Consider the following 27,333-nt stretch of genomic DNA (forward strand, 5'->3'; position numbering starts at 1 on the left):
ACAGTTTTCTACAAGTTGCAAACCATTACAGCAAACCTGAGCAAATAGGTAAAGATACCAAGACAAAAATGTATTTTTCTCTTATTATAAGTCTTTAACGAACAAACAAAAAAGGCAATATTCCGACGCCGATCATGGGTAATCATATAAATCAGGTTAACTGGTTACAAGGCTTTATTTAATGCTTTAATTGCTTACAAGTACATACCAGAACAGTAAATATTTTACTTACAAATACAGTACTGTAGAAAAGCAGTACGGTAAGAGTTTAACGAACAAACAAAAAAGGCAATATTCCGACGCCGATCATGGGTAATCATATAATTCGGGTTAACTGGTTACAAGGCTTTATTTAATTATTTAACTTTATTTAAGTGCTTACAAGTACAGTACATACGAGAACAGTAAATATTTAACTTACAAATACTGAACAGCACTGTGGAAAAAACGAACAAATAAAAAAGGCAATATTCTGACGCCTATCAGGTAAACTGGTTATAAGACTTTATTTCTTGCTTTAACGTTATTTAATAGTACTTTAAGTTGCACATAAACTTACCAGAACAGTACAGTACTGTAAATATTTAACTTACAAATACTGTGCTGCTGTACTTGGGAATGTCTCACTCACTGAATAATTTCCCGCCTAGATCGTCACGTAATCAAAACAAACCGCGCGCTGCGGTGACGTTCGAGGATTTGATCTTTCAAAGGCCTCTCCTGCGTTAATTTGTAGTTTTCATGATGGTTTTTTAATCTTACATTGTCTTATATATATCCCAGCCCTTACCGCGTATAATTGCGAGCGCGTTCCGTGAGATCGTGTTCCGTGCGAGTTACCTGTATACGAATCGTATTATTATGCACGAATATATCATACCCGAATATTATTATACATGACCATATTATACACGAATCACATGCATATCATATTATACACAAAATCAGACGCACTTTTGAATGGTAGGTTGCCAGGGCACAATAATAGCAACCTCAGAGTCGCGCACCGTGACTATTACTTACGCTGTTTTCCCCCTTTCTGTCGTCATCTATGGAGAAAACAGAAATGGAAATAATTGACATCAAATTATCCCTTGGTGATGTAATGGAAATTATTTTAAAAATACAGTAATAGTGACCCATTTAAAATGTGTTTTGAAGCTCTTTTCTTTTCAGTCTTGCGCTACTAATAAAATATTCCATACTAGATTTGAACTCCGCAAATTTTTCCTGAATGTCCCAGGGTGATAGTTCTGATATTTCAGTTAGTTTCGATAAGGATTTCCTATTATCGTAACTAATGACCTGCTTTCTACATCAGTACTCTAGCATATACTTATTGTTTTCTGTAACAGTTTTACATTATAGGTTTCGCCTTGTAAAGATATAAGGATGAGTATGTGCATTATCACTGGCTGAAATCTTCTGGATACTCTTCTGTCACTTCTTAGGCCAACTGTACATGTGGTGTTACCTAGAGCATCGACTGGAATCGTTGCGCAAGGCCAGCAACCAGGCTTTTGGCTTCGCACTATTTCCATAGCTTTATCTCCCAGGGACACTGGCAACCATCCACCTCCTACCCTTATTAATCCCCTAAATATAAGAAGTTTTTCCTTGCTTGAATCAGACTGGTTGGTTAGCACCAAAAATGTTAATTAAAGTGATGCTGTTGTTAAAGAACCTAAAGTATTCAATGAAATCCATCCATCCATCCATCATCCAGTCCTACATTGCCCCATGAGGAGCGTAGGAGCCTGATTATTGATTATCTATTTAGCTGAGAGTATGATAGGAGGTTGAGAGAGTTAATTCTGTACTATCATGATTAAGCCAGTTGTGGTCCAGTGAACTCTGACACAGTATTCTAATATTTCAGCTAGCACCAGACAGTTTTGTTGAGCTGAAAGTGCATCAAAGGAGCTTGAGATAGTTAATAATTATATGCGTTTCAGGGTTGCATAGAGCTGATGGGATACGAAACAGAGATTTAGTAAAGATTTGGAATGAGGATGTTTGTTAATAAAGTTATGTAATGTACAGTGATCAGATTGTTTATGTATATGGAGTGAATGGATATAGATAAGCTTTGTGTGTGTGTGTATGTGTGTATGTGTGTGTGTGTGTGTGAGAGAGAGTGAGTGAGTTTGAAGATGGGAGGAGGTGTGGTAAGCAAGGGAGATAGTGGATAGATATAGTAAATAAGTGTGTTAGGGAGTGAGGTAAGTTTACCCTCCTGGGAACAATGACGCAACTTGCGTCATATCAGTGCCGTGCTGAAGAGTAACTGATGACACAATTTGTGTCATTTTGGCCAAAATATTCACCAAAAATTAAGCTTCAGCAGTAAATGCATCAAACTTGGGTGGGTTACAGGGGAGGGTGTACATAATTTACATACATGTACATAATTTATATACATGTTAGTTACAGGTTCAGTAATACAGTACAGTCTTCATACAACATGAGATAGGTTATGCAGAACCTCATGCAAAATCAATTTCACGCTAGAACGTGACATATATTTACATGTAAAATAGGGGTTAGATTTTAGGAGCCCCATATTTTTTGTTAAAAATATATTTTAAAAAAATAGATTATTACAAATATGTCTGCTTTCAGACACCCAAGACAATGTGTTTACATACAGTCTCATCAACTGGACACATCAGTGCATTCCATCCTAACCTAACCATTAGTTTTGCCCCAAAATACTCCCCATAAAAAGTTTAACCACCAAAGATTGCCACTAAGCCTCATGAAAGTCCTCATTACCAATCAATCAAAAACTTTTGACCTAATCAATATGTGAATAATGGCCGCCCAGCATCACACATATTTTGCTAGGAATCACATTCTGCACTCATTAAAAAAATATATATATAAATGCAATGAAGCTGTTTTTGAAAACCATTAGTCATCAACAATAAAGGGAAAAGAAAAAACTGTACACGCACTGAGGTCGTTGGCATGGAGTGATGGCGTACATCTCGCTTCTCAGATAGACTCGAATGCAGTAATCGTGAATAATAAACAAGTCAGCCAAGCAGTATATTTGTATGACAGTATAAGTCACAAGAACTGAACTCACATAATTGTCTTTCCTAATTATGTACGTCAGCATGTAGTGTCTTCACACACCGTAAGAGCCGAATTTTCTCGATCAGAGACTGTAAGTTCATAACAAAGTTTGGGCACAAAGCCTTTTTTTCACATTCATTTCACTAAAGCCAAAAACATGAATTTTACTGCTCCTTCATCATTAGCTTTTTCTTCCAGCAAAAAAACTACATTAATACCCTGGTTTAATGATGTAATTGGTTAGGTAAAACCCATCGTTAGGCAGGGTATCATATATCGGGGTAGTTTTAACATGTAAAGTAATAAGATGTGTTTTTCAGCCTTGGGTTTCCCCCAGCCATGTCCAAAACCCACTCAAATAACCCCCAAAACAAGTTTAAAGCCAATCTAAATTACCTAACAACTGTAAAGGAAGCAATCCTAAGCCTAACACCTGTAAATAACTCACTAAAACCAACAAATAGAATCTGAAAATTGCCAAATGTAAGTCTGGAAAAAATCAGGCTTAATAAACTGTACCCCAAAATGACAATGTTCACTCCACCTGTGGCTAAAACACATGAATCTAAGGCTAAAAACAGTTTATAAATCAACCTAAACATGCAATTTTAGTCTAAAATATAATCAAAATCAGTACAAAAAATCAAAACCTGTCGTTTAACCAGGGTTTGGTCATTGTTAGGCGGGCTATGATGGTATTTCTATCCCCATTGTTAAGCCAGGGCATCGCATCTAGGGGTATTGTATATTGAGGTATGCCTGTATGCACATAGTAAACACACCCGACTCATTTAAGCTCCCATACCGCGCCCCACTTCATCCAACAATTTTGCATTCTCCCTTGGAATAAATGCTTTTCTTGTGGTCATAGCACTTTCAGGGTGCAGCACTACATACTGTATAGTGAGTGGATGGTGAGCATCCCCACCAGCCACTTTCTGGTTTATAATTTAACTTTCACATCAGTACTTGTTTTGTTTATGTCTGTGATACTTACGATGACCGTACCTGTAATAAGAGTAGATTGTACAATATAATCATATTTCAGTAAAAGTCTCACAAGTAACATTTCTCACATTTCCAGGAATGTGTGACGGCCACATTTTCCGTACCAGCACAACAGTTTTTAGGATTAATCAAATTTGCTGGGTATGATTGTGATCCTTATATGTTGTCGTATATTTGATATGAAGCACTTCTTGATTGAACCAGTCAGATCGCAGACTTACTGAAATTATTATGCCAGCTACAAGAGGGGCTATTATTGCGGTAACGTTCCTCACGCAGTTTTTTGAAAATCTGTCGTATATAACATCCAAATTAAAACATATAAACAATCCTACTGTGGTATGATGTAGGGCAAAGTGTTGGATATACAGTACAGTATAGCTTGCAAAAACCATTTGTTTATATTGCATACATTTACAAATATAACTGAGTCCTTCAGTAACTTATCTCCGAATGTAAGGTTTCTCATGATGGGATGACCCTATAGCTGGGTTCTCCACTATGTTCATGTCCCAAAAACTATTGCAGACTTATGGTTCCTGAGAGGTTTAAGACAGCTAAGGAACTTATTAAGGATGGAAGTAAATGGATGAGGTACCAAACAGCAGTACTGTATATGGAGATTCACATGGAAATTATTTAGAACCCCTTTTTGTGTTCAGTAATTGTTCCTGCAAAAATTATAAAAATAAATAAATAGAAAAGCATTTGCTGCATATAGCTGAATGCTTCAAAAACTGCTAAGCATTAGGTGTCTGGGGGTTCTGTCACAGTGTGAAGGTGGTTATCTCCATAGAATCAGTTGCATTTTTTTATTAGCTATCCACTATTAATAATTGAGTATCATAAACACTAGTTGTAATGCAGCAATTCTTTCAGTTTTTTTAAGGTTATCTTCGTATTTAACATTGTTTAATTTGAAATTTCGCTTCAGACAGGTATATGCTGGTGATGGAGAATTTAATCCCCTTATATCCCGTATATATTCAGTATTTCATATTATAGGAAGACGATGGATTGGACCTGGGTGGTGGGAGAGGTGGGAGCAGTGCTGGAGCAGGTGGGGGAACAGGGGGGATACGGGGGAGTGGGATGTCACCTCCTGTTCATATCATCACCCATCACTCCATCATGTATGCACCAAAGTGTCTCGTCCTCGTCTCTCACCTTGACTACTTTGAGACATTTAGGGTGAGTGATTGTATTCCACTTCAGCATAGGATGTTGTCCGCACTGAAGGGAAACTTTAGTGCTATACTGTTCTTTGTTGATATAGTTCTTGTTTTTATATTGGAATGAGTGATCCTTGTTTTGTCCTTGGTTTCGTCTTGTTGTGAAGTTTTGTGATATATATATGTTTGCTCTGGAACATTGATGTAGTTTAAAGAGGAAATTCTCTTTGTATATTTGAAAAGTTCTATGTGAAAACCTTCATTAAGATACTGGTGATTATATCTGCAGGTATGAAACATGTACCATAAAATGATACTGTGGCAGTATAGGGATTAAAGCTGGTGTAGTTTGGATAACAGCTATCTCTTGTTGCACCCACAGAATTGTATGGGCATTGTGTATGCAGTGTACATGGAGGGGCTGGGGGTGAGCATGGAAACGCTTATAGGCAACATAGTTGGATATGTACAGGTTCCTCCTCCCGGTGGACTCCAGGTGGGTACCATGTGTTGTGATGTACTGAAAATTACTGTCAGGATATTATTAATGGTGTGATGTCAATGTATACTTCAATCTCTTGATCTTTTTAGTCCATTTCATGATGTTTCCTCAGGTGCGGTTCAGTATTGGTGCAGGAGATAAACAAGCACTACAGCCTCCAGCCTCCCCCACCCTCCCTGTCACTGGCACCACTGTCCTCAGCCTTTTCAACCAGCTAGGTTAGTTTTGCACTGGGCACTTCATTCCTAAGAGCAGTCTCTCACTTGTCTTACTGTGGTGCTGTACTGTACTTTATTCATGGTATTTGTTTTTTTCTTTGTGCTCTGAGCAGTGTGTGGATTCCGTTCACTCTGTTTTTTTTTTTTTTTTTATGTCATGTCAGTGCTCTCATATTTAGCCTATAAGACTATATGATGGTCTAATGGTTAGAATGCCCTAATTGGAATGACAGCCTTGCATATGTTTGGTCCCCAAGATATGACTAGACTTGTTTTTATCATGTAATGCCATGAATGTGAACCACACTAACCTAGCCAGAAAGGCCTCTGCACCTCATAGGGAGTAATATGGGGTTGGCTGTCACATTATTTATGTGATTGTTTTTTAGGACTTGTCTACCTCTTTATTACCCAAAGGTATTTCATAACACCAATCATTTTGTGTTTTGTAGTACAAGATACCCCGGTTTAACGATGTAATTGGTTAGGTAAAACCCCATCGTTAGGGGAAGTATTGTTTATCGGGGAACTTTTAACATGTAATGTGGGGCGTTTACCAGCCTTTGGTTTCCCATCAAATAAAGCCCCAAACCTACCCAAATGAGCCCAAAAACAAGTTTAAAGCCAATCTTAATGGCTTAACAGCTGTAAAGGAAGCTAACCTAAACCTAATGCCTGTTAATAACTCACTAAAACCAACAAGTACAATCTGAAAATCTTCAAATATAAGTCTGGAAAAAATCAGGCTTAGTAAGTTGTACCCCAGAATGACAATGTTCACCCCACATACGGCTAAAACACATTAATCTAAGTTTAAAAACAGTTTATAAATCAGCCTGAACGCACAGTTTTAGACTGAAATATCAAAATCAGTAAAAAAAAATCTAAACCCATCGTTAGACCATAGTTTGGCCATCTTTAGACGAGGTATGGTGGTATTTCTACCCCCATCGTTAAGCTGGGGTATCGTATCTAGGGGTATCACATATCGAAGTATTACTGTATTTTACTATGACCAATAAGTTTATTGTAGTAAGTTCATGATATTCCTTTTTGTCAGAACAAGTTTAGATGTCAGATTTTTCTCTTTTGTGTTTTGTGCCTTTATTATTATTATTATTATTATTATTAGTGGTAGGTGGTGGTGACCATCATCCACTCACTTGATGTAGTGCTGCCTACTTCTTCCTTAGCCTTTGTCATTCTTTTTCTGTGCCTGCCCTCCTCTCTTCCTATTTCTCCAGTCTTTCCTGTCACTTCTTATCACTTTTCTTTCCTTTACAGGTGGCTTTACATTGAGTGACAAGCCAAATGGTTTCCTGTAAGCCAAGAAACCATTTACAATGCTGGGTGGTAACCATATAACCAAACCATATGAGCTCCCTATGTGTCAACAAGTGGGTTGGTGGAGGGTTAGTGCCCCTCCCTGTAAAACAAAGAACTCAAAGTCAAATGGCCACCTCTTATGGGATTATGACATCTGGCAATAGATAGATAGATAGATTGTTATTATTATTATTATTATTATTATTATTATTATTGTTTATTTTTTTTCTGTGTGCAGGGGGGGGATAATGGATTCTTAGTTAAATACTGTTGTCTTTGCTCACATAATTTTGCATTTCTGCATTGCAGGGATCAAGAATGTGCTGGAGCTGTTCTGTGCAGCACTGACAGAACACAAAATACTCTTCCACAGCCAGTCTTACTGCCGCCTCACTGAGTCTTGTCATGCCCTTGAGGCCCTTCTTTATCCATTCAAGTGAGTTTTTGATGACTTTTCATACAGTTGGACTTCCAGTTTGAAATGCTAGCTTCTGAAAACTGGAATCTGATGAATTGTGAACTCCCACCATCAGAGTTTTTGTTTTTGTATTTACATGCTGCATAACACATCTTTGGTCAGACAGAACGTGAAAAGTATCATTATTCCAACGATTGAAGTGCATGGGATGATTTTAATTGTGCTGCATTTGTATTGTGTGGTCAGAATTAGGTCCATAATAAAATATTTGTATGATGTGGTCAGAATTAAGTCCATAAAAAAAAAAAAAAAGGGAAATATGCTGTTATACATATGTGTTTCTTATTTCCATTAATAAGTTCTTGTTGAAATATGAGCTTGGTTAACCGAGTGCTTAGGTCTGTGGTGTAGTGTACTGTAGCTTTTTTTGTGTGTGTGTGTGTGTGTGTGTGTGGGGGGGGCTTTGTTGAGTATAAAATTTGAAGTTACTGACCATTTTTCAGACTAAATAGAATGAAGCATTTCATTATTAAGACCCCTTCAGTTCAGTTACATTTTTAGAATATTTATTTTCACCATTACCAGTTAATTTTATTCAATTTAGAGGAGATTCCTGGGAGTGAAGGGGCAAATGAAGGCTGTATCTAATCGTTCCTGTCAATTTCCCTGTAGCTGAACAAAAGCATCAGATTGTAGTACGAGTAGAAGAAGAGGTGCACTTAAATTGTAAAGGTCAAGATGACAAGTTACTCATTTATACCTCTTCCACAGATACTCTCATGTTTACATCCCAATCTTACCCGCATCATTAGTGGAGGTGCTGTCAACCCCGACTCCATTTATCATGGGAGTCCACTCTAGACTCCAGCCAGAGATCTCAGAGCTGGTATGATTTTTGTGAAAGTTTTATCAATTATCTGATTAATTTGTAGGTGGGGGCACTCACCATCCACTCACTTGATGTAATGCTACTTTGGGTGTCTGCCCTTTCCTCTCCTCCATCCTTCCCTTTCTGTCTTTCTTTCCTTCATTCTTTCTTCTTTCTTCTGCCCAAGGGTAACTTTACACTCTCTCCTTTGTCTTTCTTTCCTTCATTCTTTCCTCTTCCTTCTGCCTGTAGGTGACTCTACACTGAGGGACAAGCCAAATGGTTTCCTGTACACCAGGAAACCATTTACTATGCTGGGTAGTAACCTTATAACCAAATTATGGCACCTGTTGGTTTAGTGGGTAATTGAGGTGCTACAATCGGATCGAGCCTGTGTAGGTTTATATCCAAGGGGTGGTTGGGGTTTAATGCTCACATAATGCCACCCAGGGATGAGTTAGGCTGGTCACTTTCGTCTTAAATGTCAGGACCAACTTGTCTAGCCCCGGTCTCCTATGCTTCCCATGAGATGACAGGATTGGATGATGAATTGATGGATGGATTCATTTATATTCAAATTTAAAGGTAAGAATGCCAATATTTGTAGCTGTTAGGAAAGTAAGGAAATGGATTTGGTGAATGTATTCAAGGAAAAATGTTATAAACAGATGAGACCATGTTGAATAAAGTGATTGATGCCCATTTTGTAGCTGTCAGAGGAGACTTCGTAGTGTCTTCCCTAGCAGTTTGTTTTGTGTGTGTACATTCTCTTGTATGTATACCGGTACTTGTATATTATTGACACAGTTTGTATCAGTAACATATAAGAGGATTATTAAGGTGTGTTCTGCAAATAATCATTGAGAAGGAAGTGCTGTGAAATTTCCAGAGTCATCTAAAAATATGGCTGAAAATTGTTTGATGTAAATGATTTGTTGTGTTGATGGTCAGACATGGACACAGATGAAAGATGTTAGAGATGGAATATATTTGTTGATGAATGAAAGTGAGAAATGTATGCACTTTCTCAGATTGCATAGATGAAAAATTTAAGTTTGAATGGAGAGAGGTGATTGTAATAATTGTTGATGCACCTCCTGGTAATAGAAGTGTGTGTGAGTTTTGAACTTGGAATTATCTGAATTAATGGGTGACTCTACACTGAGTGACAGCCAGTGGTTCTTGTACACCAGGAAACCATTTACAACACAAGGTAGTAACCATATAACTAAATTACAGCATTTGTTGATTTATTGGGTAATTAACCCCTACACGCCGGGGGTTTTCCGACATTGCCCACTCCTCCCCACGGGATTTCTGTGATTTTGGAAGAAATACCCTTACTTCAAACCCTAATATCTGCCAAACTACAATAGCTAGAAAAAATGTTAAAGATATATAAGACACATCAACTCTTCTTCTTTCAAATGAAAGTATCCCCACGTCTCCAGGTCGATGAGTAAAGATAAGTTAAACATGACTGGTTTTCCATGTTTTGGTGGGCTTATCCATGTGTGCACCATTGCCAGCGACCTGGACTCGCTGGCTAGTGTTGCCAGGACTGACTGGAGTGGTGATTGTAACACTGTCCAGCCTCCCGGAATTTTCCACTCATTCTTTGACTTTTCCATACTCACCATCGTAAGGATGAGTCATCATCCTGTTCATGTGCCTCCCCATAGGGTTTTTCGCCCATTTCACAGCACCACTATGCCCCATAGGTGTGTAGGAAAAGAATAGCTCTTTGATATTCTGTACTCACTTCTTGCATCAATTATAATAAAATCCCTCTACTACGGCACTTATATTTGCACTTGATATCATGATTATGGGTAATTGCACTTTGAGAAGTAAATGCTCTGGCTGTTTCACACAGTATTGTCGAGTACGAGGTAATTACTTGTACAGAAATTGTGACTAATTTGTACTAATCAGGGGCTTCGTGAAAAAATTACTGATGTTATACACAACTTACATTTTTTGTACTTCACATCACAAATACGTAATTCTCACACATTCACCATTGTTTTCTGAGTAACAAGGGAAAAAATTTATTTACAGCCAACCAGGTCATTTTCTTACTCACCTGTGCACTCATGGTTTTCTTTCATTGTACCAGATAGGGTTACTCAAGGTATTTCCAATCATTGTTTCACAAATAACCATAAACATAACATTACAGTGCACTTGTAACACTTAGTACAGTATAAAACATGTATTTCATAACACTTACTAGATACAACTTAATTTACATTTCATTTATTTATAAAAAGAAACGCTTGTGCATACAGTATGACCTCACTACAACGGACTTCAGTAGACTGGATTTTGCTTTTTTCAGAGTCAAGGAGCCAACCGTAATTAATTCTTATACATCAGGAAAACTCCAAAAAAGCTAGAAGCGGTCCGGACTGCCTAACCTCAGGGCGGGGCGGCCATATTGTCCGTGGGGTTTGTGTGTTCATGTGTTGATTGGTGGTGGGCTGGCGGTGTCACTATTGTTCCCCTGTGCTCTGGCCTCAGTCTGACACACATAATTTCCCCCCACATCATTTCCCTGGAAGTCCCTGATATACTGCTCGAGGGTGACGAGTGATAAGTGAAATATACAAAGTGAACATCTTTAGCTTGTAGGATTGTAAATAATAAGGTGCATAAAGTGTACAGTACAGTATTTGAAAAGTATTTATAATGAAGTTATACCAATAAAGTACTTTCTAAATGCAAAAAAATTAGAAAATTGGTCTGCATTAATATTAATGTTCATCCATCCATCCACCATCCAACCCTACGTTGCCCCATGAGAAGCGTAGGAGCCCGGGGCTAGGCAAGTTGGTCCTGACATTTAAGATGAGAGTGAACATACTGTATATGTTTAAGACATCAGGCCTTAATCACATGGCTAGTAGTTTGTGTGTTTGTGAGTCGGTTGGTGGCGGGCTGGCAGCGTCACCCATGCTCTGCCTCAGTCAACCCATGTCATTTCCACCCCCCCCACATCATTTCCCTGATATACTGCTTGACGGTGACGAGTGATAAGTGAAATATACAAAGTGAACATGTCTGTCTGTAAGATCGTAATAATTAAGGTGTATAAAGTGTACAGTGCAGTATTTGAAAAATGCTTAGAATTATGTACACCACACGGCACGCAAGGTAGAAGCTACACCTCTGATTCCTGTCCATGATTCAGCTCCTGCCAATGAAGAGAATCAGGAGGATGATTCACTGTTCCTTGATGTTGACCCTGAAGAAAATGGGTAATGATTTTGAAGGATTTGCTCTGAAGGATCCTTCACCTGGTACTGAATGATGATAAACACCCAGCAAGGTAGGGGGGTAGAGCAGGGTGAGCCAAGTGAGTCGGAATGGTTCATTCATTCATTCATTATCCAATCCTACGTTGCCTCATGAGGAGCGTAGCAGCCCGGGGCTAGGCAAGTTAGTCCTGACATTTAAGATGAGAGTGACCAGCCTCACTCATCCCTGAGTGGCATTACATGAGCAATAAACCCCAACCGTCCCTTGGATATAAACCTTCACCGGCTCAATCTGACTGGAGCACAATAATTACCCACTAAACCACCAGTCGCCAAAATTTGGCTATGTGGTTACCACTCAGTGTAGTAAATGGTTTCCTGGTGTACAGAAAATCATTTGGCTTGTCACTCAGTGTACAGTAGGGTCACCCACAAGCAGGAGGAGGAGGAAAGAATGAAGGAAAGAAAGACAGAAGATGGAGTGTAAAGTCACCCGTAGGCAGAAGGATGAGGAAGGAATGAAGGAAAGAAAGACAGAAGAAGATGGAAGGAAAGAAGGATGGAGAAGAGGAAAGGGCAGACACCTGAGAGCAGCACTACATTGAGTGAGTGGATGGTGAGTGTCCCCACCCACCTCAAGTCGGAATGGTTACGTAAGAAAACATTTTTGTTTATTACTTGTGAGTTTTATTGTGTCCAGGCCTTGCTTAAATTTTAGTGTGTTATGCAATAAGTTATTTACAGTGGAATTTGAGAAAAAATTGAGGCAAATGGGATATTGCCACTAGTCAGAAGGAACTGGTGGAAGTGAAGCAGGATGGTGGCCATGATGCTTTTCTATCTATCTATCTATTGCCTGATGCCATAATCCCGTTAGGGGTGGCCATTTGACTCTGAGTTATTTGTTTTACAGGAAGGGGCACTAACCCTCCACCAACCCACTTGATGACACGTAGGGAGCACGTAATTGTTTGGTTATATGGTTACCACCCAGCGTTGTAAATGGTTTCTTGGCTTACAGGAAACCATTAGGCTTGTCACTCAATGTAAAGCCACCTGTAAAGGAAAGAAAAGCAATAAGAAGTGACAGGAAAGGTGGGAGAAACAGGAAGACAGGAGGGCAGGCACAGAAAAAGAATGATAAAGGCTGAGGAAGAAGTTGCTTTTCATGAATGAAAATATTTTATTTTGTGTGTTACATATGGCTGTTACAGAGTCTAAACCTTCCTAAAATTATTCTGTGTTATGCAACATATTATTTTTAGTGACATTTAAAAAAAACTAAGCGGCAAAAGGGATAATGCTACTAGTTAGAAGGAACTGGTGGGATGAAGCAGGATGGTGGCTATGACACTTCATGTATGAAAATATCTTCCTGTGTGTGTGTTACATATGGCCTTTATCGAGTCTAAACCTTACTAAAATTGTACTGTGTTATCCAATAAATTATTTATAGTGGCATTTAAGAAAAGTTAAGAGGTAGATGGGTTAATGCCCCGAGTTAGAAGGCAACTGTGGAGTGAAGAAGGATTGTGGCCATAATGCTTTTCATGTATGAAAATATCTTAGCAGGGGGAAGTCCATATGTATCTTTTTCCGGAATGGCTTGGGCCCCAATTAGTCCATTCTGGTGAGATTTTACTGTACCTGTTTACTATTTACAATTTGTCACATGTGCTCAGTCACTGAGCCCTTTCCCCGGTAGTAAGGGCAGAACTTCCGGGGGGGTCAGTGGTGCAATTGACCCCGTGCATGGGGGAGCAGAATCAGACGAGGAGGATGAGGAAGACATCACTCTGCACTCTACCAGTACCGTGTACAGACTGAGTTGTGCGTCACTGGATTACCTTGGGTACCTACCTACCCTATGGTTGTCACAGAAAATGGTCGTGAGTTCAAAGGGTGGTGAGAAGACGCTTGAAGCTATACAGGTCAACTGGCGCTGCTCCGTGCCCCAAATCGTGATGGTATAACATGTCAACTGTCGTGTAGGGATTAAGGCACTCTAATCGAATTGAGCCTGGGCAGGTTTATATGCAAGGGATGGTTGGGATTTATTGCTCACATAATGCCACTAAGAGATGAGTGAGGCTGGTCACTCTCATCTTAAATGCCAGGACCAACTTGCCTAGTCCTGGGCTCCTACACTCCTCATGTGGTGCCAGAGGAGTGGATGATGAATGATGAAGGAATGAAAGTTATGCAACATTTCCAAGAGAGTTATAAAATGTTTGTAATGGGTAATATAAAGAGAAGCGTTGATACAAATTATGAACTAGACCATTTCGGTTCTTGTTGTTATGAAGCATTAGAAGGTAAAATATTGAAAGGCATGAATATGACCTGTATCATGAGATATTTCCTATTGTGGAGAAATAATTTTAACCTGTTACATCCTTTTTCACTGATTCATATCCCCCTTTAGCTGAAAGAACCTTGGTTAGATTACTCCATCCCGTATGAAAATGGAAAATATGGTTAGGATGAATACTGTCATTGTCATATTTCTGGATCCTTCTTTTCTCATTCCATTGGGAACTGGGACAGGATGATTATGAATGATGATTATATAACTGTTAGCTTCTACATTTTTCCTTTATCCAAATATTTACATTATTTTTTTTTTGTTTACCTACAACAATATATATGAAATGGAAGAAAGAACTTTGTATTATTGATAAGTAAGGAAGAGACAGAGGAGTGATTGAAAGTGTAGTAGAAACTTGGCCACCCTCAGTCTGGGGATTCCCAGAAGGAAGCAGGGTACAGGAATTAATGATGAGGATAAATACAGTTGTATAATATTAGTTTTTTTTATTAAACAGAGCTATTGTTTCAGAAGTCTCCTTGCTATTGACAGATGGATGTGATTGTGGCAGACCTAGATGGGGGAGCCATTCGTGTGCCTGAGAGTCTCACAGTTTCCCTCCTACCTGACCCTTACTGGTCCCAGACTCATGCGGCACTCTCTAAGGTCAGTGCATATCACAATTATATATTTATTCCAGACCTTTTGCACCTCATTTTCACAGAAAGGATCCTTCTTGAGTATAACCTCAGCCAGAGATCTCTGGGAACACCCATCTTAAGTGCCTGGGTTTCTTCAGTCCCTGAGGTTTGCATACACATAAACCAGGGTCCCACACCAAGTTTGTGTGTGTGTGTGTGTGTGTGTGTGTGCGTGCGTGCATGCACGTGTGTGCTCACGCACAAGCACACCTGTGTGGCCCACAGCGATTGGAGTTTTATCACAGGCACCCTCGCATCTGTGTACCCTCTTTGTCAGGAGTTCAAAATTCAAGTTATTATCAACATTTAAAGTGAGTGCTGTTAAGGTATTCTTTCATATGTTAGCATGTGCGTTCACCCTGTTGGTTGATACAGAATTAATACAGACCATAATCAGTGCAGTACATCAGCTTTGACATGGGAGCTGACAAGAGCCCTATTTATGGTTGCACTGGGCACCCTGGATGGGCAGCTGCAGCATCCACCATGAAGCCAAACCATATCCTATTTTCCTGCACCTTACTGTTGGGAAGGACCCTTGTTCAGTCTGGCGAGGTACTGTGTATCAGAATTGGTCGCCAGTTCCCAATATGATGTATGCATTGTACCTTACCTTTAGGACAGTTCCACAGAAGTAGTTGCTTACCTATGGTCGATGGGTCTTCTCAACCAGTCAGATTGGGATGAAGCAACAACAGGTTTGACTTGCACTGCTCTCACAGCAAAGAATAGACATCCCGGCTTGATTACCGTAATACAGTACTTGGTTAACATGGGGAAGAATTATTTGGCTCTTGCTTCCCATGTGAGGTCTGGTTCTGCTGTGTACCTCATGCATACTGATGTGTGTACATGTACGTACCATATTTTTAGGTATATAAGGTGCACCCCAACTTTCGCAGGCCTAATCTGGGAAAAATAAAAAAATGCAGCTAACCCCAGACCCCCTAGCTGAATGTCTCATGCTTTTGGCACTTGGCCCATTTACATATCACTACATAACCATTCATGTGCAGGTTATAAAATTTTCATGTACAGAAATCATGAAAATTTAGACTGACACCCTTTGGTAAGCTATCTTGGTAGGCTGATTTACAGTACTTACCTTAACACTACCAAATATCACCACTGACCTCCACCATCACCAGTATTGGCCATCGTTATTAACTCTAACCACTATCAACCAACAACACTAAAATTATCATTCATCACCATTAATATTATCAATCTCCACTGCTGACACTACCAACTACCACCCCTAATACAAAGCTATTATCACTGCTTAAGCAGTACACACCATTACCGTGATCACTTGTAAACAAACACGGCATTGCAAGTTGTGTCGTCATCAGAACTTATGGTAACGAAAAAATACTGCTGAATATTTAGTTTATTAAGCTGTCACAGTGACTGAAATATGTTTGTTTAAATATCTATAGTTTTTATTGTTATTTTTCTTCAAACTTGTTTGAATTACGATACATCTTTTATTATAATGAACTGCCAGTATACACAATCAACACAGAACAGTAAACATCATATTTATAGTACGAACAGATATTTTATTTTATTTTATGACTGTAACTCAGTGAGTTTTTATTAAAATGTATAAAACATGAGGAAATATGAGGCATCTCATGAACAAGGGGCGAATGCGCCATTTTCTTACTTTTGAGTTATGAGCGTTTAAAGTTCAGGTATAGGTGACAGACATAGAATATTACAGAATAGCACGTTATTATATATCATTAGAATCCTCTGGAAGAGGCAAATTTATACGGCAGGGTAAAAAAAAAAAAAAAAAAAAAAGATGGTGTTTTTTCAGCATATAGTAATTATTGTTCAATCAACTTGAAATTCATTCCTGTATTAGATGTAAATGAAACTAAGATACTGTGAAAATTTCAGCCAAAAATTCCTATAATTAATATTTTTCATATAATTATTAATTAAAAATTTTCATCTCCTTATCAGCAACAGGTTGTTTTATTGTGTTTATGATAACCATTATATTGTTAATGACTGACACAATGAAGTTATAATACTCACCAACTATTTACAACTCCAACCGCACACCAAGATGAAGAGGGGGGGGGGGCTGATGGTTAGTAGTCGAGGACGTCATCGGAGTGTAAACAAAGCCAGGCTTCACTCACGTGCTTGGCGAGATGATTAGCGGGGGTGCTAGCGCACGTCTGATTGGCTGAGAGGTGGCCCTTTAACTCTGACAGAGGTAGCCACTCGCCCATTGGCTGGGCCGCTTGCCGACATTCGCCCCTACCGCTCTGAAATCCCAGACCCTCCCCGCCGTCCTCCTCCCCTCCACGTGTGCAAAACAAGGGAGATTGAACCTAGAATTCTAGGTCGGAATCGGAAAACGCTCTTCACCACGAGATTTTCAGTGCTTCCACCTAGCAGAAAACATGCATAACTCATTTTTGATGGGGGTGGTGCATTCGCCCCTTGTCCACGAGACGCCTCATATGAAAAGATGTAAACAAACAACAGCACACAGCTGATGTGGACGCAGGTTTGCTTATTATGTACTGAATAACTGTATTTGTAATTTACTGCTATAATTACACATGTATAACTATATTTGTAATTTATAACATTTAGTTGCTAATCATTCTAAAGAAATGTAAGGAAGGTGTTTGGAGTTCGTTTACGGTACTGGTAGGCCTACCGCAGCACTGAAACTACCACTTGCCAGTAGCCCAAGCCTACCCAAAGCCTGACCTTGAGCATGTAAGGCGCAGGGTAATTTTCTGGGAAAAAAAGCGCGCCTTTTGTGGCCGGAAATACGATATTTATGTTTGACACTTTCACCACCATCTTTTTCTTTCCTCATATGTTTGTTTTGTTATCCAATAGGTGCTACATCCAGATCTAGCCTCAGCAGATAATGCATTCCCTTCAAGTGCTGGGATCCGTGCAACCCCACATGTCATGGTGGACAAGGAGATTCGAGCCGTCTTCATGCGAATGTTTGCAGAGTTACTTCAGGGGTACCGGTCGTGTCTCACAATTATTCGCATCCACGCCAAGCCAGTTATAACATTTCATAAGGTAAAGGCAGTTTGAAAGTAGACTTTCTCTGATTTTAGGGTAGTGGGAATGATCAAATTGTTGATTTCTTGATTCTGTCTGGATGTGTAAGTTAGAATCTCGGATAATGTATTGTATCAGTAACTTGCAGTATCCCACCCCATTTATTCCTGAGTTTCTCATAAGGTCTTTGACATGTCACTTTAGACAGAATAGTGCTGCTGATTGGCCAAGGTAAGATTGTGTAGTTGGAAACTAGTGAAAACTTGTTGCACCATTCTCATACATAGAGTGAGTAGTATAAAGTACAATAATGTACTCTGAGGACAGGAGACAGTGAATACATCCTGTCATCTCATAAAAAGCTGCTAGCTCCCCTCTTTTTATTGGTGTATAGAAGTGGTATTTCCACTGCCCCAGACTTTGTGTTGCAAGGAGCCACCCAACATTGGATCTCTCCACCATGTATGAACATCGAAAATTAGGATGATTATTGTTGGTGAATATGTTAGATGATTGAAGAAGCAAGATTTTATATATAATTCCTTAAAAGAAAACAGTTAAAGAATTTTTTGTATGATTTTAACTGGTAGTTAGACATTTCAAAATGACAGGTACCAGCAGCCAATAATTTTTATATATAGGAAAGAAAAAGGAATTGTACTTTGTTTTTGTTGATTTGGAGAGGGCCATTGACAGAGTCCCTAGAGAGGTGGTGAAGTGGGCAATGAGAAAGCTTGGGATGGAGGAGTGGCTGGTTAGGGTGGTTGTGGCCATGTGTGTGGGTGTTCGCAGCCAGGTAAGAGTGAATGGAGATTTGAGTGATGAGTTTTGCATGAAAGTGGGTGTGCATCAGGGGTCAGTTTTCAGTCCCTTGTTTATCGTGGTACGTTAAGCCCTCTCACGTGACTTCAGAAATGGACTGCTGTGAGAGATGTTGTATGCTGATGATTTGGTGTTGATTGCATAGAATGAAAGGGAGGCAGAGGAAAGATTTAGGAAGTGGAGAGATGATTTGGGGTGCAAGGGCATAAGAGTAAATGCAGATAAAACAAAAGTGATGATATCTAGGGTTGGTGGCAGTACTGTCAAAGAAGAGGGAGAGTGGCCATGTGCAATTTGCCACAAGTACGTGGGAAGTAATTCTGTCTTGGCAATGTTTGTGGTAAGTGGGTGCATAAGAGATGTAGTGGTATTAGAGGTAAAGTGCGAGATAATGCAGATTTTATGTGTGCATCGTGTCAGGGAGAGCAGGTGAAGATGATCAGGCATGAAAGGATTGAACTTGCTGGTGTGGATGGTGAGCACCCCCACCTACCACTAACTCCTGGATACACATCCACAAAATCCTCTTCCGCACTAGGCAGATCGTTAGGTGTTGCATCTCCAAATGGAATGGTTTTGTTATTTGGATGACATGTTCTGTGCTGGAGGTGGGGCTGGAGCTAGCTCTGTGGCCAGGGTGAGAAGTGGTTGGAAGAAGTGCAGGGAGCTGTTGCCTTTCCTGACATTGAGTGGGTTCTCCCACAGTGCTACAGGATCTTTGTATACAGCATGTAATAGGAGTGTAATACTGTATGGTATTGAAACCTGGGCAGTAAAGGAAGGGGATATTTGCAGGCTCAAATATACAGAAATGACAGTGATTAGGTGGATGTGCAGTGCGTCTCTGCATGCAAGGCCTGGGGGGGCTGGGTTTACAATGGGAGAGTTGAGAGGTAGGATGGGACTGGAGTGTATTGGTGTTGTGATGAGGAGAGGTAGATTGAGATGGTTTGGGCATTTGGAGAGGATGGGGGATGATAATTGGATGCAGGTGAGAAGCGTTAGTATTGGGGTTGGGGCTGCAAGGGGTAGACTGAAAAAGGTCTGGAACGAGGTCATCAAGTGTGACCTCAGCATTAAGGGACTGAACAGGGAGGCTGCCATAGATTGAGCAGCATGGAGAGCTGCCATTAGGTGACCAAGGCTGGTGCATACAAGTATGTTGAAACCTTCAAAAATGAAAACTATTGATGATGATGATGAGCACCTTATCATTTGAATCACAATTCTAATACCAGTAAGAAACGTCAAATAGTTTTGTAAACAGAAGATTGCATATGTTCAGTCCCTAAGATGTGAAGATGTGACTATAGATGATTCAGCCATGCAGTACCACCAGGGTTCATTATCTACTCTCAACCACATCTTTACCAGAAATGTGTTTTGATGTGCCCTTGTATGTCACTTGCAAACAACCATGAGACACTGGAACTGTGACTGTGGTTCGCTGGTACACCTGCTAATGAATGGCAGCATATGGGCCTCAGGGTAGCTCAGTAAGGCTGTTTCTGGGGGCCTTGTGATGACAACAGCTATTTTGACAACAAAGACTTTGACGAAGTTCTAACCAATTCTGACGCCATAAGATATGATCAAGTTGCACTTGCACCAATGGCTTGCTCACTCGTCTGTGATGCAACCTCATTTAGACCAGTCATTATTTTATCTATTCTTTTTACTACTGATATTGTACTATACAGTATCTTCCAGAGACATATGGCAACAATTACACCCCTCGGCCTGCCTGAGAGAGCCAGTTACCATGCACTTGATTATGAGATAAGGTGCCCAGGATATGTTTCTCTCAAGGCATCTCTGGCAGATTCGGATAGTGCTAAGGGGTTTGTTCCTCATGCCGCTAGTGATTTAGATGTATCAAATGATGATGCAACAGTGTCTGATGTGTCAGTAGATGACATGAATGGGACTGTGATCCTCAAAACAGTAGCAAGGTTGATGTGAGTGAGGAGGAGGAGGAGGAGGAAATTAGTAGCGAGCTTAGCAATGCCATGGTGTCAGCAACAAGTGGTTCAAGGTCACCATCAGCATCACATGACCACATGCTTCACGCTTCTATCTTGATCCATTTGGAGATGCAACACCTAACGATCTGCCTAGTGCAGAAGAGGATTTTGTGGATGTGTATCCATGAGTTAGTGGTAGGTGGGGGCGCTCACCATCCACTCCTTCAGTGTAGTGCTGCTTTCAGCTGTTTGACCTTTCCTCTCCTCCATCCTTCTTTCCTTCCATCCTCTTCTGTATTTCTTTCTTTCACTCTTTTCTCGTCCTTCTGCCTACAGGCGTCTTTACACTCCCTCTTCTGTCTTTCATTCCTTCATTCTTTCCTCTTCCTTCTGCCTGTGGGTGACTCTACACTGAGTGTCAAGCCAAATGGTTTCCTGTACACCGGGAAACCATTTACTATGCTGGGTGGTAACCATACCACGAAATTTTGGCGCCTGATGGTTTGGTGGGTAATTACGGAGAACCAATCGGATTGAGCTGGGGAAGGTTTATATCCAAGGGGTGGTTGGGGTTGATTGCTTATGTAATGCCACTCAGGGATGAGTGAGGCTGGTCACTCTCATCTTAAATGTCAGGACCAACTTGCCTAGCCCTGGGCTCCTACGCTTCTCATGGGGCAACGTAGGATTGGATGTTGAATGAATGAATGATAATGTGTCCAGGAATTGTTGCACATCATGCATCACATTCAATGACTGCACTTGATTGTTTCCAGCTGAGTTATTCTATAATTATTTTTTTGAAGGTTTATATCCAAGGGATGGTTGGGGTGTATTGTTCACGTAATGCCACTCAGGGATGAGTGAGGCTGATCACTCTCATCTTAAATGTCAGGACTAACTTGCCTATCCCCGGGCTTCTACGCTCCTTATGGGGCAGCGTAGGATTGGATGATGAATGGATGGATGGATTTTTTTACAATAATAATATCATGTTTGGTTTATGTGATCATCGGTATACAAACAGATCAGAAAGAGTGAATAGTTTGGATGTGGCAATAAAACATACAATATCCCTTCACACCATGGAAGGGGAAACTGTGAGGTTGGTATGGCAGATGGATGTAGTGTTTACTTCAGGAGGGGTGGGTGTCAGTAAAGAAGGGGTTAAACATAGTGCATTGTGGTAGTGTAACCTCAGGGCCCCTTACACCTTGATGGGGTTATTATGGGATTATCTGTTAATGTTTGTGGTAGATGGGGCCACTCACCATCCACTCACTCGATGTAGTGCTGCTCTTGGGTGTCTGCCCTTTCCTCTCTTCCATCTTTCTTTCCTTCCATTCTCTTCTGTCTTTCTTTCCTTCATTCTTTCCTTGTCCTTCTGCCTACGGGTGACTTTACACTCCCTCTTCTCTCTCTCTCTCTTTCCTTCATTCTTTCCTTTTCCTTCTGCCTGTGGGTGAGTCTACACTGAGTGTACACCAGGAAACCATTTACTACCATTTACTACGGTGGGTGGTAACCGCATAGCCAATTTTTGGCACCTGGTGGTTTAGTGAGTAATTATTGCACTCCAGTCGGATTGAGCTGGTGAAGGTTTATATCAAGGGGTGGTTGGGGTTGATTGCTCATGTAATACGACTCAGGGATGAGTTAGGCTGGTCACTCTCATCTTAAATGTCAAGACCAACTGCCTAGCCCCGGGCTTGTACGCTCCTCATGGGGCAATGTAGGATTGGATGATGGATGGATGGATGGATCTGTTAATGTGACCAGTATTCAACATTTCATTGTGTATTGGTAGTTATTGTTAATCAGAAATTAATCTCACCTCCTGTGTGGGATTAGCTGTTACTGTTACCCAAACTTTCGTCGTACTTTTCCTTTAGAGAAAGGTATATAAAAATAAAGTAGCCTGGAAATGAGTCTGTCGTGGCCATCCCCTACTGGACTATTGTAGGAAGGAACAAAGATTGGAGGTGGTAATGATGATGATTTTCTTGTGTGGGATGGGGAGTTAATAAACTGTTAACAAAAAAATGATCTTGTTTTTCCTTTACAGGCTTCATTCCTAGGCAGCCGTGGGTTTGTGGAGAATGAGTTTGTGGTCAAGGTGCTGGACTGCATGTTCTTCACCACTTTTGTCAGTGAGCGTGGGCCTCCCTGGCGTGTTTGTGATCTTTGGGATGACCTCTACTCCTGTCTTCCAGACCACCTCCGCCTTGAACAGCATGATGGACGCATGTTACTTGTACATATCCAGGTAAGGAATGGATGGTGTAGTTTTGATGCAGTTTTCATGTATTGCACTCCTCTTGTTTTTTCATCTTTATAGGTGCAGTTTCCATTACCTATCAGAGAGAATGGGCTTCATCAGTGAGTGAGTGAGGGTCTGGCCCCATTTCACCAGACATGCTATTGATAATTCTTCCTGTTTTGTATATGATCAAGAGTGTGGAGCTGTGGTGGCATCACCAGCAGTCCTTTTATCTCACAGTGCATTTGTCCTGCATCTAAGATTCAAATTCAAACCATGGCAGATACCTCAAATGGGAGCTGGTTGTATCCCTTTCTTATGCTTGCATATATTTGCACCCTGTCAGTTCCATCAGTAGCATATATACCTTAATGCAGTACATAAACACAGAGCGATGGTGAAACTTCGACTTTTTATTGACATCGCTCTTCCTTTAGATGCCTCTTCTCCATTAATACTTTGCCAGCATGGGAAGGGGTTAATTCTGGCAACCAGTCTCTCTCCAAGGAAGTCTGGTCCTGCATTGGACCCATGGACTTGGAGTGATGAAGATTTTGATCAGCAGCTTGTCTGGCAATACAATTGAAGTACCTATGCTTGTTTTGTGAAATAAAAGTGTTTTGCATTCAGCTTTTTGTTTATTTATTTATGTGTTTATACTCAAGGATGAGTAAGGCTGGTGGCTCTCATCTTAAATGTCAGGACCAACTTGTCTAGCCCCAGGCTCCTATGCTCCTCATGTGGCAACACTGGATTAGATGATAAATAAAAATTTATTGTACTTCATAAACATCTTCCATGCATTTTCCTCTATCAGTATTAATGATGTTATTCAAAATTTGCATCAAAATAGAATATAAAGCAGAATTCAAAATAGAGTGTATAGCATCTGTTTAGTGAATAATATTGAAGTAACCATATCCAAGCAGTGAATTTATTTATTCCATCCATCCTCTTCTGTCTTTCTTTCCTTCATTCTTTCCATTTCCCTCTGTCTGCGGGTGAGTATACTGAATGACAAACCAAATGGTTTCCTTTTCACCAGGAAACCATATACTATGCTGGGTGGTAACCATATGACCAAATTATGGTACCTGGTGGTTTAGTGGGCAATTAAGGCACTCCAATCGGATTGAGCCGGTGCAGGTATATATTCAAGGGGTGGTTGGGGTTTGTCACTCATGTAATGCCACTCAGGGATGAATGAGGCTGGTCACTTTCATAATAAATGTTAGGAACAACATTCTTATCCCCGGGCTGCAGTGCTCCTCATGGAGCAACACTGGATTAGATGATGAATGAAATGAATTATATGTTTATTCACAGTACTTATGTATTTTTAATTCAGCAGCATCCATCATGTAAGTGCTCTTTCACAGGAACTGGCACAGCAGTTGTACAACAATGAAAACCCTAACCCTCAGCCATTTGTGCCCAAGATCCCCAAACCAACAGAAGGGTCATTCACTCGCATCCATCAGCCAGCGTTTCCTCACATTGATGCACAACAGGTCCAGGCCATCATTGATGAGGGCACTGCCAAGAAAATGAAGTGAGTGTATTGCTGCTATAAAGTGATGTACAGGGCACTTAAAAGGCATACCATACTGACAGGTTTTTGAAGAGAAGTTACATTGATTGGAGAAAACCTAGCTGTAAATTAGTCCTTCTTTTGAGGTTCCTCTACCTCCAAACAGAAGTGTAATGTTAAAAGTACAGTAATCCCTCGGTTATCCAATGTAATAGAGCTAAAGGCATGTCCAGCTAGTGGCATTGTCCAGATGATGAACAATATCCTCCTGCTATACCCAGACCCTATCTATCCCCAACCTCCAACCTATACCTAACCCACTTGTACAGTACCTCTGTTTACTTTGGCAGCATTTTCCAGTCATTCAGGCATATTTACATATCAAAACACACATAGGAGTATCCAAAGTAAAGCTAAACACCAAGAAAACCATGCAAAAAAATCACTGAAAACCAAAAAACACCCTTCCTATACGCTACTGTACATACAGTACTCTTCCTAATTTTAGCGCTGTTTTCAGGTCAGTCTGCTGTATTTAAACATCAGAACACACACAGGAATATCCAAAGTAATGCTAAACACCAAGAAAACCACACACACACACACACACACACACACAAAAAAAAAAACTGAAAACAAAAAAAACACCCTGCCTATGCACTATGTACAGTACCCCTCCTAGCTCTGGCATTGTTATCAGGGCAGTCTGCCATATTTAGACATCAAAACACACGTTGGTTTGTCCATATTAATGCTAAAGACCAAGGAAACATTGCATAAATGACATCCACAAAAAACCTCAGGACAGTTGGAAAATCAGTTATTTGACACCAGTAATAACTGCTCCCAGGCCACACAAAAATTCCACGGCCAGATATGCCACTGCAAATTCATTAAATTGGTATAAATGGTATACCATAATCTTCACCAGTGTTTATGGTATAAGATAAGCTAATAAAAACACAGAAAACTGATGAGCAAAATTACAGAAATGCAGTGAGAATGAATAGTGTTCAGGAGCAAAACTTACCTTCATATAACGTCCCACCATCTTAGTGCAAAATTTTGCCAGCACCTTTGAAGAGTTCTAGATGCAAAATTTCATGAGCTTTCTCATGGTCACTTTGGAATTTCGATGTGACCAATAGTTTTCAAGTAATTTGCAAAAAACTTGAAAAACTTACGAGTCAATGCTATCAGCTTGAAGGAGGGGAGGGACTGAGGGAATAAGGGGGGAGCCGGGAGGGTATGGAGGAAGGACGTGAGGGGGGTAGAAGTGAGGCATTGGGCAGGAATTTTACTCCTCTGTCACGAGGCGGACAGGCGCTTGTAGGGAACATTTACCCATGGCTTGTGGTCTGTTAGATGCTTGGTAGCCATTTGGAAACAAAACTCCTGGTGACTGGGCAACTTTGGACGTTCGATAGAGAGACAGACGACCTTTGTCACCAAACATGTACTCGTGGCTTGTGGTCTGTGTTCAATGCACGATGGCAGTTGGGAAAGACTTAACCCAATGGGCTTGTGACTTTGGACATTTGGTGGGGATGCATATAGACCTTTTAACACCGCTTGTGGGCTACAGTCATATTACTTGGGTGCTGGAGGTTCGTTGGGAGTGATTGGACCAGTGTGCGACTTTGATCATTCAGTACAGGGGTGGACAGATATTGTAGTTCTGGTTGTGGATTACAGCCTATTTCCTGTTCATGGCTTGAGCCCAGCAACCACGATGCCTAACATTTGAACATGTCAGCTGGCCGGCCGAAGTTCCTGGGAACTTTAATGCCCAGATAATAGCAAGTAAATTCAGATAATGCTTTAATAGAGCCAAGGTCCAGTGTCCGGATAATGGACGGGTCCGGATACTGCATATTTGGATAAATGAGGAATTACTGTATACCTGATATGTTAACTTATTACTAGCCTTTATGACAGACTACATTTATATAACCAGACTATCCTTCTTACCATCCTTTCTCAACTCTTTTATTATTGACACACCTAATTATCCTTTTCTTAACCCTTTGAATCCAGTTATGTACTTAAAATATTATTTTTGATTTCTGCCAGTGATTTTATTTTCCTGAAGAGATTTTGAACAGCAGGGGTTATGTAGAGCCATATTAAACCATGTACTGTATGACCAGACAGTTTTTCCTACGATGCATAAGAGTTAATGTTTGGGGGAGGCGGTAGTTCAGTCGGTAGAGAGGTGGCCTGCACTCCTATGGAACCCAGGTTCAAATCCCCGCTGGGGCAGGGAACAGACTAAGGATTTGAATTTATTAAAAAGCAGACTTTACTGATCTACCAGAAGACCCGCCGACATGTCGTAAAAATACCCCAACTAATACCAATACACTAGTCCTGTATGAGACAGTCCTAGCATGTATTCAATATGGACGGTGGGTGGTAGCGCCAAAATGGTGACATGTAGAGGTGTATGGTATGTAGGAGGACTACTGGGCCTTGGGAGCAGGTTGTGAAGCCTATGCCCAGAGTCAGACACATTAAAAAAATAATAATAATATTAAAAAAATAATAATAATGTAATAAGTTATACTTCTTATCACCCAGGATCCCACAAAAGGCTGGTCAGCCAAGAATTGTTCCTGTTGGCCCACATATATCCAGCCTCCAGTCTGGTCGTGGTATTGTCTCCAGCTCAGCACGAAGGCTCGAGGTCAGTGCTTCTTAAATGGTTTTTAATTCCCTTTGCATTGCCTGTGACTAAATTATGCATAAATATCTGGTACTGTGGCACCAATGATGAGCCTCCATTTGGTGGTGCTGTGCACCCTTGGTGGAGCAGCTGTGACGTCCACCTGGGAGCCAAACGT

General features: G+C 40.5%; 1 protein-coding gene across 1 annotated transcript in view; it reads left to right on the top strand.

The window, feature by feature from the left end:
• The window catches only part of Sbf (SET domain binding factor), a 219,984-nt gene that overhangs the window by 39,797 nt on the left and 152,854 nt on the right, over positions 1–27,333 (top strand). The window contains exons 4-13 of the mRNA XM_080268179.1: positions 5,095–5,280; positions 5,644–5,757; positions 5,876–5,981; positions 7,617–7,743; positions 8,497–8,611; positions 14,714–14,827; positions 17,737–17,931; positions 22,765–22,965; positions 24,339–24,511; positions 27,071–27,176. Of these exons, the coding sequence (XP_080124305.1) occupies positions 5,095–5,280; positions 5,644–5,757; positions 5,876–5,981; positions 7,617–7,743; positions 8,497–8,611; positions 14,714–14,827; positions 17,737–17,931; positions 22,765–22,965; positions 24,339–24,511; positions 27,071–27,176 (1,437 nt within the window). The remainder of the gene's footprint in view (positions 1–5,094; positions 5,281–5,643; positions 5,758–5,875; positions 5,982–7,616; positions 7,744–8,496; positions 8,612–14,713; positions 14,828–17,736; positions 17,932–22,764; positions 22,966–24,338; positions 24,512–27,070; positions 27,177–27,333) is intronic.

This window comes from Coenobita brevimanus, chromosome 26 (assembly GCF_032717465.1).
Source record: "Coenobita brevimanus isolate Jiangsu-jjx chromosome 26, ASM3271746v2, whole genome shotgun sequence".
Taxonomy (NCBI): domain Eukaryota; kingdom Metazoa; phylum Arthropoda; class Malacostraca; order Decapoda; family Coenobitidae; genus Coenobita; species Coenobita brevimanus.